Here is a 14,013-nt window from a genome sequence, read left to right as displayed (position 1 = left end):
CGATCTCATCCTAAAAAGTGCAACTTATGATGTTGTTTTCCTCCAGTTATAAATATTTAGAGTGACCCACCATACATAATCTGTTTTTACTATAAAACACCCCCTCAACTGGAAGGCCTGAAAAATGGCTGTGAAAGGCTACAGAACCGTGTAGTCAGACATTAAAGCAATTGAGCCAATAAGCACCACAGGACGACAAACATCGGTGCCTCAGGCCTGGACTAATAACATTGTCAAGCTGTGACGCCATTAAAACCCAAAATCAGTGTCAACATGAAATGCTGTTGGAATCAGGCGGATGAAAAGGTCTCTTGTAATTGACTTGGGGAAATGGGCATTGAATAGAAAATGAAATTGTGTGGTATTTACTGAACTCCTGAGGTGCTGGGGAGGCAGATTGTGTTTAGGCAGACATTTTGTTTCCCCTATGCTAAGCTAAGCTAACTAGCAACTACAACCTTATAGTTTCAAAATAGAAATAAGAGTGAAATCAATATTCCAATGAAACCAAATATTCTGAAATGTTAAATCCTTCTGGCAGCAAACTCCACTCCTCTTGTTTCTGATCACTCTTATAGAAATGCTGCCTCCACTTCTGCAGTAAACATATGCCACAGCGACATCCACTCTGTAGTTCTCTTTGATGCTAGAAAAGACAGATTTACCTTTTCTAAGCCAAGAAATATCTAGAGCTGTCTGCACAAGGAGAAAACCCAGCATGCGCTGTGGTGAATAGTTCAAACTGTTTTCTTTCCACTAAAACCTTGGGATGACATTAACCACACCTCAATGAGTTCTGGGTGATCAAACTGTTATGTTACTGTCGAGGTTAGAGTTGCCTATATTGGAAGTTAACTGGTTGGTTTATCTCGACTCATCCTTTGAGAGTTTCTGTTTCCCTGACATCCATGAACTGAGTTTAGCTGGGTTCATTTAGAAGAGCTTCAACCTGCAGGCATTTGGCATTCAAATCCTATGAAAGCTGGAGTAAAGTGCAAATACAATTAGTCTAAAACTATATTATCCCTTTAATTAATGCACAGAATAAACGTATTTACCTCTGCTGGGACTGTCTGCACCGAAGAAGTTCATGCCTCAAACACAACCCTTTCCACTATGGCTTCTTCAAGGGCTCGCTAATTGTTCCTTTTCTTTTAGAAAATAAATAATATAGAATGCAATTATAGGGCAATAAAGGGAAATAATGTATTCATCAGGACCAAACCAACAACATTTTGTAATAATGTTATTTTTTTCATTGGATTATTTGGTAAAGAGGGAAGCTTTTTGGACTTTGGAGCTACAGTACGTGAGAGAGTATTGATGAATTCAAATCAAAGTGGAGCTATTCAAAGTTAACTCTGAGACCCCATTTACAGCAGGCATTTACATAGGAACTGTATCCGGAGATGTTATTTGGATGAAGAAATTGTATCTTTATGCAAATTGAAAATGTGTGCGGTATTCATAGCAATAAGAATGGCATCGGTTTAGCAAGAACATATTACGATATCAGCTAGGTGCCCTGTTAATCCTTCAAAAACGTTTGTCTTCTACAGTATGTATACAAATTAAGAGTAAGCACAATAGAATTTCCTTAAACCCCTCTCCCAGCCGCTGAGTGTCCGGCTACTTTTGCTTTTCAGAGGAATGAAAATAACTTGATTCGGGGCTGTTTCAGGTAGCTTGAGCAGCAGTAAGCATCAAGCGAGTCTTACTTAGCAAGAAGAGATGTTGTGCTAGTAGCTGTAGCACAATATAAGTTAGTCTGTGAGTTTGCAGACCTCCCATGTAAAGGGAAGAAATGCCATGGACATTATTAATTAGCTTTTTGCAAGGAAAGATCTGATAGCTACTGCTACTTGTCGCCTTTGCTCTTCTCCCTTAATAGATTGTTCCAGTCTGTTTTAAACAATAGTCATGTGCCCGGATGCTTAAAATGTCATTGTGTGTGTGTGTGTGTGTGTGTGTGTGTGTGTGTGTGTGTGTGTGTGTGTGTGTGTGTGTGTGTGTGTGTGTGTGTGTGTGTGTGTGTGTGTGTGTGTGTGTGTGTGTGTGTGCGTGTGTGTGTGTGTGTGTGTGTGTGTGAGACCTGTGAGTCACTGGTAGGAGGTAGAAAGTGAGGGCATGGAGCGGAGAAATGGAAGGATAAGTAAATAGATGGACAGATGAGAGCTTTACCTGTCTGCACAGCCAGTCCTCCAACTTCTTTTTCTTCTCTACCTTTACTCCCCCTCTGAAATCCAGACTCGCCCACTGAAGTGTAAAGAACCCACATCACCCAATCTCAGGGAGGCTGAAGCTTATTGGAGCATGAATGTTTGGTTTCTGTCAAGTGTTAAACCTGATAGGGTTCAGTGCATTTCTTGTTACGGTACATATTGGCTCCGGAACAAAAATAAAAACAGGCTTAACTTACAATTAGTAATGTAATTATTTGAGTCATGAAATAATAATCGATTCAAAATGAGAGTAGCTCCCTGATATATGCCAAGCTTTCAAAGGATTTAGTGGCTCTAAAACTGAAGTTCACTAGAAAGCAAGTCGGTCTCTCCCCTGTCTCTGTATGTGGTATTTATGATTTGTCTATTCACGTTTTGCCTTATATGTTTTTGGGGGGAGTTTGCATTTCTTTTTGACCCTTCATGTTTTTGTATTGACTTTGCACGTGGTTGTGCCATGTCTGAAAATCTAGAATCTCTAAGAAACACAAGCATCTGAATGTGTGTTTGCCACAGAGCTTTATGTCGAGGGAGTGCACCACTCTATAAGCATACTAGATATGAGTGGTGATGTTGCTGCAGTAATTTTGTTGCAGTACACTTCTGCGTTTAAACAAATCACAAATGTGCTCCAGTATTGCTAGAAACCTCGTGATATAGAGGTAGGCAAAACCAGACACCATAACAATCTAATCATAGCACTATATCAGGGAATAACTCGTAGTTTGCATCACACATTGAAGACATAACAATCTCAGGGGAGTTCCTCCTTCCTCTAAGACTTTGAATAGATTAATAAGGCTAATTAGATCAGGGTTACCTTCACAAACATGATGAACACATGCTGCCTGTCTTTGAAAATAGACAATTTAGAGTGGCAGATTAGCTATGCCACGTAGCTTCTAAGGACTGTGGGGTTCTCTTTATTCATTTGAAGACACCCACATGGCTTGTAATGCTGGAGATGTTTCATTAGACCAGGGGTTTGGAAGACAGACAGCGAAAGAGAGAACAAGTGATAAGATAGAGGCATAACATATTAAGCCCTACAAAGTGTGCCATGTCCTAAAGGTTCAGCTTTACTGAGCCCAAAGCCGTGCCACTAAGGAAACGCTTGGTAATCCTTGAAGCTAAGGAACTGGCAACACCTGTATATACATCGCAGTGAATCCCACGCAGCTGTTGGCCTGATTCAGTGAGCAAATAAATGTAACACTAATGCCAGAGATATTCTTACTCTATGATTAGTTGCACATTTTATACTGACTGATAATTGCAACTAGTGAGGCAGCCCGTCTGACATATAAGAGGAAATAAGTTCTGGTGGTCAAACTGGCGATTTTCACATCATGCTCAAGAGTCTGAGAGTGGTTGACTGTCTGACAACCACTTGGCAAACCCACACTGGTTTGAACTGTACATCCCAAAAATAAATCTTACATAATGCAAGAGGATGGAGGATGTGACCCTGTCTCCCCCTCCAGCAGGCCCTATGCTGGCCCATCTGGCAGATAATGCGCAGCAACAGTACCACTCAGACTCTGAGTTGGAGGCCCATTGTGGTTTCCCTGGATGCAGAGAATAAGGTCTGCACAGTATGTGACCACAGACTCTGTGGACATTTTAAAGCAAGTCCAGATCATGATTATTTTTTATTTAATGCAACAAATGAAGGTCATTTTTCTTCTTTTTCATTGAGTTCTGTGGTGATGGGTAAATATCACAAGTGAGTAAGTGCTGCAGGGCTCAATGTTTGGATACGGCTTTATTCCGACAAAAGGCATATATATTACATTTTTTTATTACGAAACAACATTATTGGTTTTAATTTATTTAGATTTGTTATCAGATTATTTTTGCAATGTTGCAAAATTGTGGACACTTCCATTAGGGCAAACGCGCTGCAGCTTCAGAAACAATGCAAATAAAAAAACATAAATGGGCCAAAACACATGCAAATAAAGAAACGTCTTCACGAACTGTCACTGGAAATGTACCTAAACATTTGTATTGGTTCATTTTGACAATGTGAACACATGATTATTTTCCGATGTTATTGCACATCCGCTGTTAACTACCTGTCAACCTTATCATTTCAAATATACTGACAGAACACTTTCAATTACTCGGCTTTATAAACCCAAAACGTTGACAAGCGTTGCGTTCCAAGCTGTTTGCATCGATTTTCAGTGTCTCTGTTTCTGTTGTGTTGCATTTTTTATTCTCAGCGTTTTGTTTAAGTTGGGGTAATGTTTTCGAAATATCGCAGTTGTGTTGTCAAGTTAGTGATGATGTTTCTTCATTTGCATGTGTTTTGGCCCATTTATGTTTTTATATTTGCATCATCTCTAAAGCGGCATGCGTGTTTTGCCTATTGGAAGTGTTTTGGGCCGTTGTAGTGCGTTTGCACCTGTCGGCCACCGTAGAGTTCTATCCTCTTATACCAGTAAGAAATAGTAAAGAAAATATCATGTAAATATCATGTATATCGTTTTATGAAGATAACATTTTGAAGATTTGCATTTTTTATTTAGATATTGATTTCAGCACCTTTAAAGACTTCCATGTGGTTTGCAACAAGATTTTTGGAATTCATCATTAAGCTTCAGAACATTTTTCACTTACAGTGCAATAAATATTTATGCATTCATTTATAGACTATAGTTTTTCTCTTCAATGCTCTTCTCTCTTTTTTGGATTGGCAAAATGAAAAGAACACCTAAACTAGAATTTGGGCATTTGAAGTTTCCTTTCCTGTGCTCTGCATTGTCACTGTCTGTCTGAACATAGCCTGTTAATCGTGTGGTTTCCTGCAGGGCTGTGTGCTAACGATGGCTTCCAATTTAATGTTGTTTCTGTTTTCCTTCCCTCCCCCTTCCTGCTCCAGGCTGTAACGGAGGCATCGATGGGACTGTGTCTTTGCGTGAAGCTCGTCCTCAGCTCTGCTCACATCTGCTCCACCGCCCGCCTGCCCAACCACCCACCCTCTCTTGCCCCACCTTGCTTCCACAACCCCCACCTTTCCTGCTCTTCCTTTTTGCTCCAGCTCTTACACATACATGTACATCTAATGCCTGATTGGACCCTTTAGCGGTCAGTATTGGCCCACTTTGCCAGAGTGGGTGACAAACGCGCCGCAGACTTTCAAACAGAGAGGCCTTTCTCCGCTCTATGCCTGAAGCCCTTCCCCAAAACGACACCCTTGTCTTTCTGTTGAGGAATTTCAACAACCATACCATTCATGCCATGCTGCAAGTCATCTTAAGCTGCAATGTGTTTTTTAATACCATAACTGTGCAAAATATCATTCTCCGCTTTTTTAGGGAGCCCCCGAGAGACATTTTCACAACAGCTACAATACTGTTAAGAACAACATCTGGAGTATGCAAATTATACAACAGTGTCACTTTTCGGAGTCAGTTATTTTGGTTGCTATCCTTTTAAGACCTTATTTATTGATTATTTAAACTAATGTCTTGGGTTCTTCCACACTGCATTTAGAAAATTGATATGATAGTCCAATATTTTTCTGGGTGTTATTGGCCCAAGAGATATGAAACTTTCTTTCAACCCTGAAAGTAAACATTCTATCTTTGGGTGAGCATATCTGTCCCTCTGGCAATTCACTATCTACTTATACTGACATTAATGGTATTGCATAATAAACTTAGTGGATTGTATCTGGTTATATTGTGGAACCGCCATGTTTGAGGTGCCAAGCTGGGCATACAGTATACCTAATGGTGGAATTAAAACACTGCAGATCACTGATTGGCCAGAGAGAATCTACGTTAGGTCGACGTTGGATATCCTACACGAAGAGACAATTCTTGAATTCTTTTGAAATACATTTCTGGTAACACTTTATATTAAGGTACACAAATTCACCATCAACTAGGTGTTAATTAACATGCATATTAGCAGTATATTGGCTCTTTATTAGTCATTATAAAACACTTATTAATGCCTTATTCAACATGACCATATTCTACAAATAATAGGCCATTAGTTGAGAGTTTTTCCTCAATAACCCTCTAATTAGTGCTTATTTATTGCTAGTAAGGAAGTTCTTGTACATGATTTTTGGTCTTAATATGCGCTGCTCAATATGTCTAAATAAGGCAGCAGTACCACAAGAATAGTAATTCTCCCATAATAACACTTAACAAATATGATCTATCCTTATGTAAAAATACATGAAACTATAAGTGTTAATTGTGTCTAATAACTCAAAATTAGGTATTTCTATCTAAGAACATGTTCCCTATTTTAAAAGGGAAGTCTTGTTCATAACCAATACACTAGTAGTTTGACTCTAACAGGTTCCCTATTCTCAAGTTGTCTCCTCTTCACACTTTGTAAATACATTATAGCACACAACTACTGAAATTAACCTCAACAGTACATGAACAAAGTATACATGTTGAAATATATGTTTTATTAATGAACCACTAAAGAGCGGTTCAGACACATGTAGCCTACCAAAACATGTCAAGTTTCTCGAAGGCTGAGAACACATAAGCAGCCTGTACTTTTTAATAAAAACTGATTTTTAACAGAGTTTATGTATTTGTGATCATACTGTGTGACCTGCTTGTATATAGCCTACTGTTCTCTCTATGTGTATGGCTAACGCTAGCGTGTATGCTAACGCTAGCGTGTATGCTAACGCTAGCGCGAATGCTAACGCATTTTCTCATTGAGTTTAAACATCTCAAAATGTCATCACATAAACACAATACATGTTACTAATCCTTACAGTGTAAGTGTAAGGCTTACACTTACACTTACGGTCATTGCTTTCTGACGGACTTGTCCCTTTTACTATTCCAACAGTCTCACGGCATTTCGTGTTATAGCTGCGAAAATTAATCTATTGATTCGTGTTCACCAACACGATTTCCCCATTTTCTTCGTGCCACACAGAACGATTTTAAAAGCAATGTAAATAATAACAAATTAGAAGGAAAAACAGATTTAGAAATACAGATTTCAGTATTCTGACACAGAACGATCTTAGAAGCAATGTATTTATATTGGTAGTATGTTTAGTGCCTGCACCAAATAAAACAAATTAGAAGGAAAAAAAGATGACAAAAAATACAGATTTCAGTATTCTGAGGCTCTGAGCCACATTTATTTTCCTCGCGGACGGCAAAAAAACTCCGACATTATACATTTTAAAAGGGTAAGATATTGAGTAAGAAAATGTTTTTATGAACCACACAGCTTCTGGTCTTCCAAGACCAGACCAGACAAAAAGACGTGGTGCAGGCACGAAACATACTACCAATAGCCTATAAATACATTGCTTTTAAAATCGTTCTGTGTGACACGAAAAAAATCGTATCACTAGATTAAATAAATGTTGTGACTATAACACGAAATGCCGTGAGACTGGGTTGAGTATTCAGGTTGCATAGCGACAATTTGTAGTAGTCTACTGCCATTTCACTTTCCCCTACTTCCTGTACCCGGTTTCCTGTCTAAACCTCAGTACATATTGTACTAAAATATAAATGTGCAAATATGAAACATACAGGTCAATATCACGTTGCTATTGGTAGCTGAACTGACAATACCCCAAAACATATTATTGGATAGAAATACCTAATTTTTTATTTAGACACAATTAACACTTTTGCATGTCTTGTTACATAAGAATAGATCATATTTGTTAAGTGTTATTATGGGAGAATTACTATTCTTGTGGTACTGCTGCCTTATTAGGCCCATATTAAGCAGAGCAAAACTCATGTACAACAACTTCCTTACTTGCAATAAATAAGAAATTATTAGAGGGTTATTGAGGAAAAACTCTCAACTAATGGCTTATTACTAAAATATGGTCATGTAGAATAAGGCATTAATAAGTGTTTTATAATGACTAATAAAGAGCCAATATAGTGCTAATATGCATGTTAATTAACACCTAGTTGATGGTTAATTTGTGTACCTTAATATAAAGTATTACCACATTTTTTTTAATTCACTAGATTTAAAAAGAAAAGGAAGAAATTGTCAGCCCTCAAAACTAATATACGTAGTGGAAAATTAAACAGAGACCAAAAGTGAGTTGAGTCGAGCAGAACATTATCATGCATGTAACCTCAAGCTAAGTGCTGTTGTTGTCTAAATCTTCTTCAAGCAGTATTAGTGACGACAGGGCCGTCCCTGGCCAACTTGAGGCCCCACGGAAAGTTAGATGATGAGGCCCTCTGTTTTGCGAGCGTCGACGGGGGGACGTGGGGGGACGGGGGGCGGTGCTGCTAGTGGAGCACCGTTCCGCGCCACACTAATTGCGCCGCATAAACGCATAGGTGCGCCGCATTTGCGGCTCAGTTGAGGCTCCCTCCACAAGATGAGGCCCCCTCCGCGAGGTGAGGCCCCACGCAGTCTGCATGATCTTCCTGTAGGGAGGGACGGACGGCCCTGAGTGACGTAAACCCTGGTCTGGCATTACAGTTTGCGCTCTGTATGCCAATGATCAATTAATTGGGAAAAGTTATAAATAGGACTATATAAATGTAATTCATAGAGGACAGAGTTGGTTTTACACTACATTGTGTGGTTTTATGAATACTGGTGACCACTAAGCAGCTGTGTGTGTGCAGTTCGGAGGTTAAGTGCCTTGTTTGAGGGAACCCTAGCAGCAGCATTGTTAAGGATAAAGTGATCCTTATTTGTTACCAAGATTTCCCAGGTAAAACCCGCAGATTCCCTGCTTCCACATTGGTTGAAATTAATATGAGAAAAGCCAACAATTCTATTTATTGTCTGTGCACTCCCAAAGTCATTCACTGTTTTGTTTTTCTTAATAAACACCAAGCTTTTTATCTCACATCTACTATAAAACAAGCTTCTCCACTGGACAAGCTTGAGGAAATGGTTACTTGTGAAAGAAGATGGAGTGGTCTCTAAGGAACCAAACCTCCCCATTCCAATATCTCAGTTAACGTGATTATTTTACATGGTCTGATAACCTAGAAATGGTTACACCCATTTGTCTGACAATTTGTCTTTTCTTATTTTCTAAATACTAAAAGCACTAAAGCTCCAAGTAACGAGAGATGTCTTTGTGAATCACAGTGTGCAGGCTGTTTGAGCAAATAACACAGGAACTAAAATACAGTAAATTGACATATTTGTATGTGTGCCTGTGAGAGCCAGTGTCTATTCCAACGCTTCCCCTGAACATATAAGTGTTAAATGACAACAAGGCTATGCAATCAAGATAAAGAAACCATATTATATTTTCAAAGTGCAAGTGCCAATTAAAAATACTTAACAACTTATTCTTTACAGTTTTTAGTATGCATTTGATGCTTTTCTAGTGGCAATCAAAAGCAAATCCATTTCATTTTTTTGTTTTTTAGTATACTTGCAACTTTTAAATAATTTAAAGCATCTTGTCATTTAAAGGGAACACATCTTTCAAAAATGTTTGATTCTGATATTAAATTCAAGGTTTATGGCAAGAGCATTTAAAGCTTTGCTCATGTAAATTGCAACGGTCTACAGAGGCCACCTGAAATTCCTCACTGGCCCTTCAGGGTTGGACTGTAGCCCTCAACTGAGAGCCACAAGGGCCACATCTGGTGTAGTAAATAATATGAATTTAAATGGACAAGTGCTTCCAGAGAGGGAATTTGAAAAGCTGTGGTATGTTGCCCTAGAGATCTTTGCTTTTAGGTGGACATAATAATGCTTAATTAATAATGTGAGCAAGGTAAAAGTCTCGATAAACCAGTGTCAATAGTTTCTTACATCTCCCTTTAATTTATATTTCCATTTTCCCACCATATTTAAAATGTAATCCAATTATGAGACAGATTTTCTTATTCAAAGTGGAGAATTACTATAAAAGGTATACTGTATGTACAGCATTTTCTTTTTGTTCGGTCTATGTTTAAATGCTCCTGACAAAGTAATCCATATGAAAACCCAATCTAACTGTATGTACAAATAAAGTAAACAGAACCTAAGCAAGTTAAAACATTGGAGATGTTTTCCTGCAGCTTCACAGACTCCTGTTACATAGGGTAGTGGCTTGAAACTGCAACCACTATGCTTCACATGTTGTTGGCATTTTAAGAATAATGCCGGTGATATAAAATACTTGATATAATTACAGATTCAATAATGGTGTTCATGTTTCTATCTTAGATTGTATAGTAACAATGGACTTTCCAAAAGTGGTTTCGACTATGTTTGTGGTAGAAAGGAAAGGAAAGAAAACCCAGCGCATTTCCATATGGCTCAATCATTTTGGTCATGACGAATGTAAATTCAACTTGCACTCCCTAGTTAAAAGTTTGCAAGACTTTTCCTTACTATCTCCGGTTGATTCCAAACTTTATTTTTAGACAATACAGCTATTCATCCTGTATGAGTGTACACAGTGTGGGCAGAGGACAAACCGTGTCAGACTTATGTTTCTGCTATTCCTCTTAACCTTCCTACCTGCAGTTGGATAATAAGGCCTGTTGAGATCAAACACAGAGGCAAAAAACATAAAAAACATAATTCACAGAAGAAGAAAGTCAGCTCTTGACTGCAAAATTAGCTCCCTTGCTCGCCTAATTTCCTCTAGCTCAACAAAGTATCTTCAAGTGACACAAGTATCGTGCTGCACAGTCATATGGAAACCAGCTCTCTATGACAAATGCACATAAATCCATGCAGATGATTGGCTGCAAAATGTTTTACTTTCCTACTTTGTTTTATTCAAACTGGAAAATGACAGCAACAATCATGATAGGCTGCAGAAATTGCATTGATACGTATGAGTTTGCTGAATTTTCCCAAAGCCTGTGATTTTACAGAAACATGTACAACGTTGTCTATTGTAATTTTACTTCCCCCGCCAAAAAAAAAGGTTACATTATAAATCAATCAAAATGAGTTAGATGAAGTTTCAATTTGTATTAGCTTTAATGAAGAAGTTTGACATTGTGTAAACACACATTCACTTTAATTCTGAGAGTCAGAGGAGACAAATTACAGTCTTCTGGCTAATGTTAGCTGGAGCCAGCAGCTTGTTAGCTTAAATCAGCTAACAGAAAGACAAAGGGGGGAAACAGCTAACCTTTTCCTAAATCGTAAACAAATACTAAACCTCATTGATTGCAAATGTTGAAAGAATAAAACAATTGAGATACAATTTATGAATCAGCTAAGTTCAAATTTGCTTGAAAGTGGATTTCATTCCCTTGGGACAGAGCTATACGATGCTGGTTGTTTCCCTAGAGCTAACACACTCTATATATCTGGTAGCTCACTACAGACGGGAGATTGGTGTCAGTCTTCTCATCTTACTCTTGGCAGGAAAGATAATAATCATGTATTTCCCAAAATACCTTAATATCTTGCTTTAAAGCCACATATTCATCTAGGACAGGGAAGTCGATTGTGCCATTAGGCCCTAAGAAACACAAGATATAGTTTTGACTGTTATACAAGGGAGTGCACTGAAAGGGCTTCTCACAAAGGTTTTGTCAGTATAATTTCTTCTATTATTTTACAGAGTTTTGTTTGGAAAGGTTTAAAAGATGACTAATGAAAACGTAAGAATGTACAGGATGATGACAAATGCAGCTTTTCCAAAAGAGAAGAGTTGATCCAATTCAAACAGATTAGCCTAAATGTATCCTCCTTTCTGATGACACGGTCATATTGCTGATTCAAATGTGCTCTGAATCTGCTTTCATACTATGTGTTGTATAGAAGTATTTTTGTCCAGGGCTCATCCCTCTGTAAAACATGTCAGTCCCCCCCCCCTCCCTTTTTTTTGTTGCCAGTCTGTTCCTAAAATTATTCCCTGCAACACAGTCATAATGCAACACCATGATGCCATAATGCTTTCCTCCCTCCAGGTTCCTGATTCGTTTTTGACAAATCCTCAACCCCATAATCAGCAAAAATCTCTTCTTCATGAGCATCAGCACCCTCATGATAACATCAGCAACATCATGTTGTGCTTGCTCGAGAGAGCATATCTTTCATTCAAGCTTGTAATGGGTCTTCATTTGTATAATTTGTACAGTAAAGTTTATAAAAGTTTTCTACCCTTCCAGAAATATTTTAGTTTCTGCTGTTCAACTGAATGTCAATGAATTACAATTTGCAGGCCTTGTTATAATGTTTGTGTTTTTGTGCAACATTTGGGTTTGTTCTACTGTCCAGAAGAAAAGAACAATTGTCAATAAAAAAAACTTTGAGTGATAATTCATCTTGTTTGCATGAAAAAAAAACAATAGAATACCTAACATGACCTCATGCAGCGCACTTCACTGAAGTCAAGTCATGACTTTGTCTTTGTGTCTCTTTTCAAGAGATAAGATTGTTGTTTTGCAAATAGCATGTAGCCTATGCAGGCCATTTGATATAAATGGATGTATTTTCTTATTTATTTATGCAAATAGCTCAAAAATACCGCAATCAAGCTATCGTGTTATGTGTTGCAAGTCTTATTTTAGTAGTAAACTAGTTTGGTAGGTGCTGGTCCTATGTAAAACAGCTAAACTGACGTGACAATGAACCACTGTCAGTGTACTTCTTTAACTTCCCTTTTAGTCCCTTTAAACATGACCAAGATGGCGGCTGCTTCCTCTTTCTCCTCACTGCAACTTCCAGGCAGCCCAACCACAACTCTACAACTGTAAGCTTACTCAATTATGCCGTTTCTGGCAAAAACTTGCAAATGCCTTATTTTGATAAGAACATAGATTAATGAACATACTGTAATATTCTGAAATATGACCCCGTTAAAAACGACGCAGTGTGTTTTGATTTATGGTGCATTTGGGTTCATTAAACGCTGGGAATTACTAGCCTCCAGCTAGCAAAACTAAACATGTCATTGTAGATTGACGAGATAATTGTGACTGATCTTTTAATCACAACTTGCTCTTAAGTTTGTGAATGTTATATTTGTCCGTGGTTATTGTTTATGGATAATCTATTATAAATAAACAGTAGTTTGAACATAATGCAATTTGGTTTACAGATTCTGAAAACTGTAGTCACTTTATTTATTTTTTACCTTAGGCTTAAGGCTTTATTATTATCTTCCATCATTTCAGCAACCACACCAATGTCATGGACGCATTATGGTACTGTAGCCTACATGGTGAACACGTTAACATTATGTTAAATGTTATCATGTTTCATAGCATTTTCATAGTTAGCATTACAGCATGTTGATTTCAGTCAAAGCACTGCTTTGCATGAGTAGGCCTAAATCCTCACAAAGACACTAACATTGCTGTGTAGATGATGCTTTGTCTTGTTACTTAAATAATTAAGTGATTTGATATCTCTTTGCAGTAAATGTTCTTTAAAATGTAAGAAACTGAACCTATAGTATTTTTGTATGAGAGAAGTAATTTGGCTAACCATTTTTGACAGTTGAAACTCCTGTTATATCATTACGTATTATATTTAGGCTATAAGAGGCAAATTAGGTGTTTGTTATTGACAGTGTATACATACCAAAAGATTTTGCTTTAAGACCAAAAACATAACCAGAGGAATGGATGCTAAACTTGACAAACATTATCTTCAAATAACCTTCTGTCTTCAGCCTTCTGGGAACTCTTTAATTATCCACAGAGTTCTGATGTAACTCTGTAGAATAAAGACTCAGTTGGATCATTTCACCTCTGTCGGCCTGCAGAGGCAAGTGTCCATCAGTCTTATGAGAATGGCACAAACTGTGTCAGCTGGAGATGTGTTTGGCTCATGAAACTCCCCGTTGGATACAATCAGTGTAATTTCAGACCTCAGAGGG

General features: G+C 38.0%; 1 protein-coding gene across 1 annotated transcript in view; it reads left to right on the top strand.

Annotated features, from left to right (window-relative positions):
- ksr2 (kinase suppressor of ras 2) overlaps positions 1-6,292 on the top strand; it is a 142,640-nt gene extending 136,348 nt beyond the window's left edge. Inside the window, exon 23 of the mRNA XM_034225254.1 lies at positions 5,110-6,292. Within this exon, the coding sequence (XP_034081145.1) occupies positions 5,110-5,116 (7 nt within the window). The 3' untranslated portion in view covers positions 5,117-6,292. The remainder of the gene's footprint in view (positions 1-5,109) is intronic.
- The last annotated feature ends 7,721 nt before the right edge of the window (positions 6,293-14,013 follow it).

This window comes from Gymnodraco acuticeps, unplaced genomic scaffold (genome assembly GCF_902827175.1).
Source record: "Gymnodraco acuticeps unplaced genomic scaffold, fGymAcu1.1, whole genome shotgun sequence".
In the NCBI taxonomy this organism is placed as follows: domain Eukaryota; kingdom Metazoa; phylum Chordata; class Actinopteri; order Perciformes; family Bathydraconidae; genus Gymnodraco; species Gymnodraco acuticeps.
This window is presented reverse-complemented; position numbering and strand designations above follow the sequence as displayed.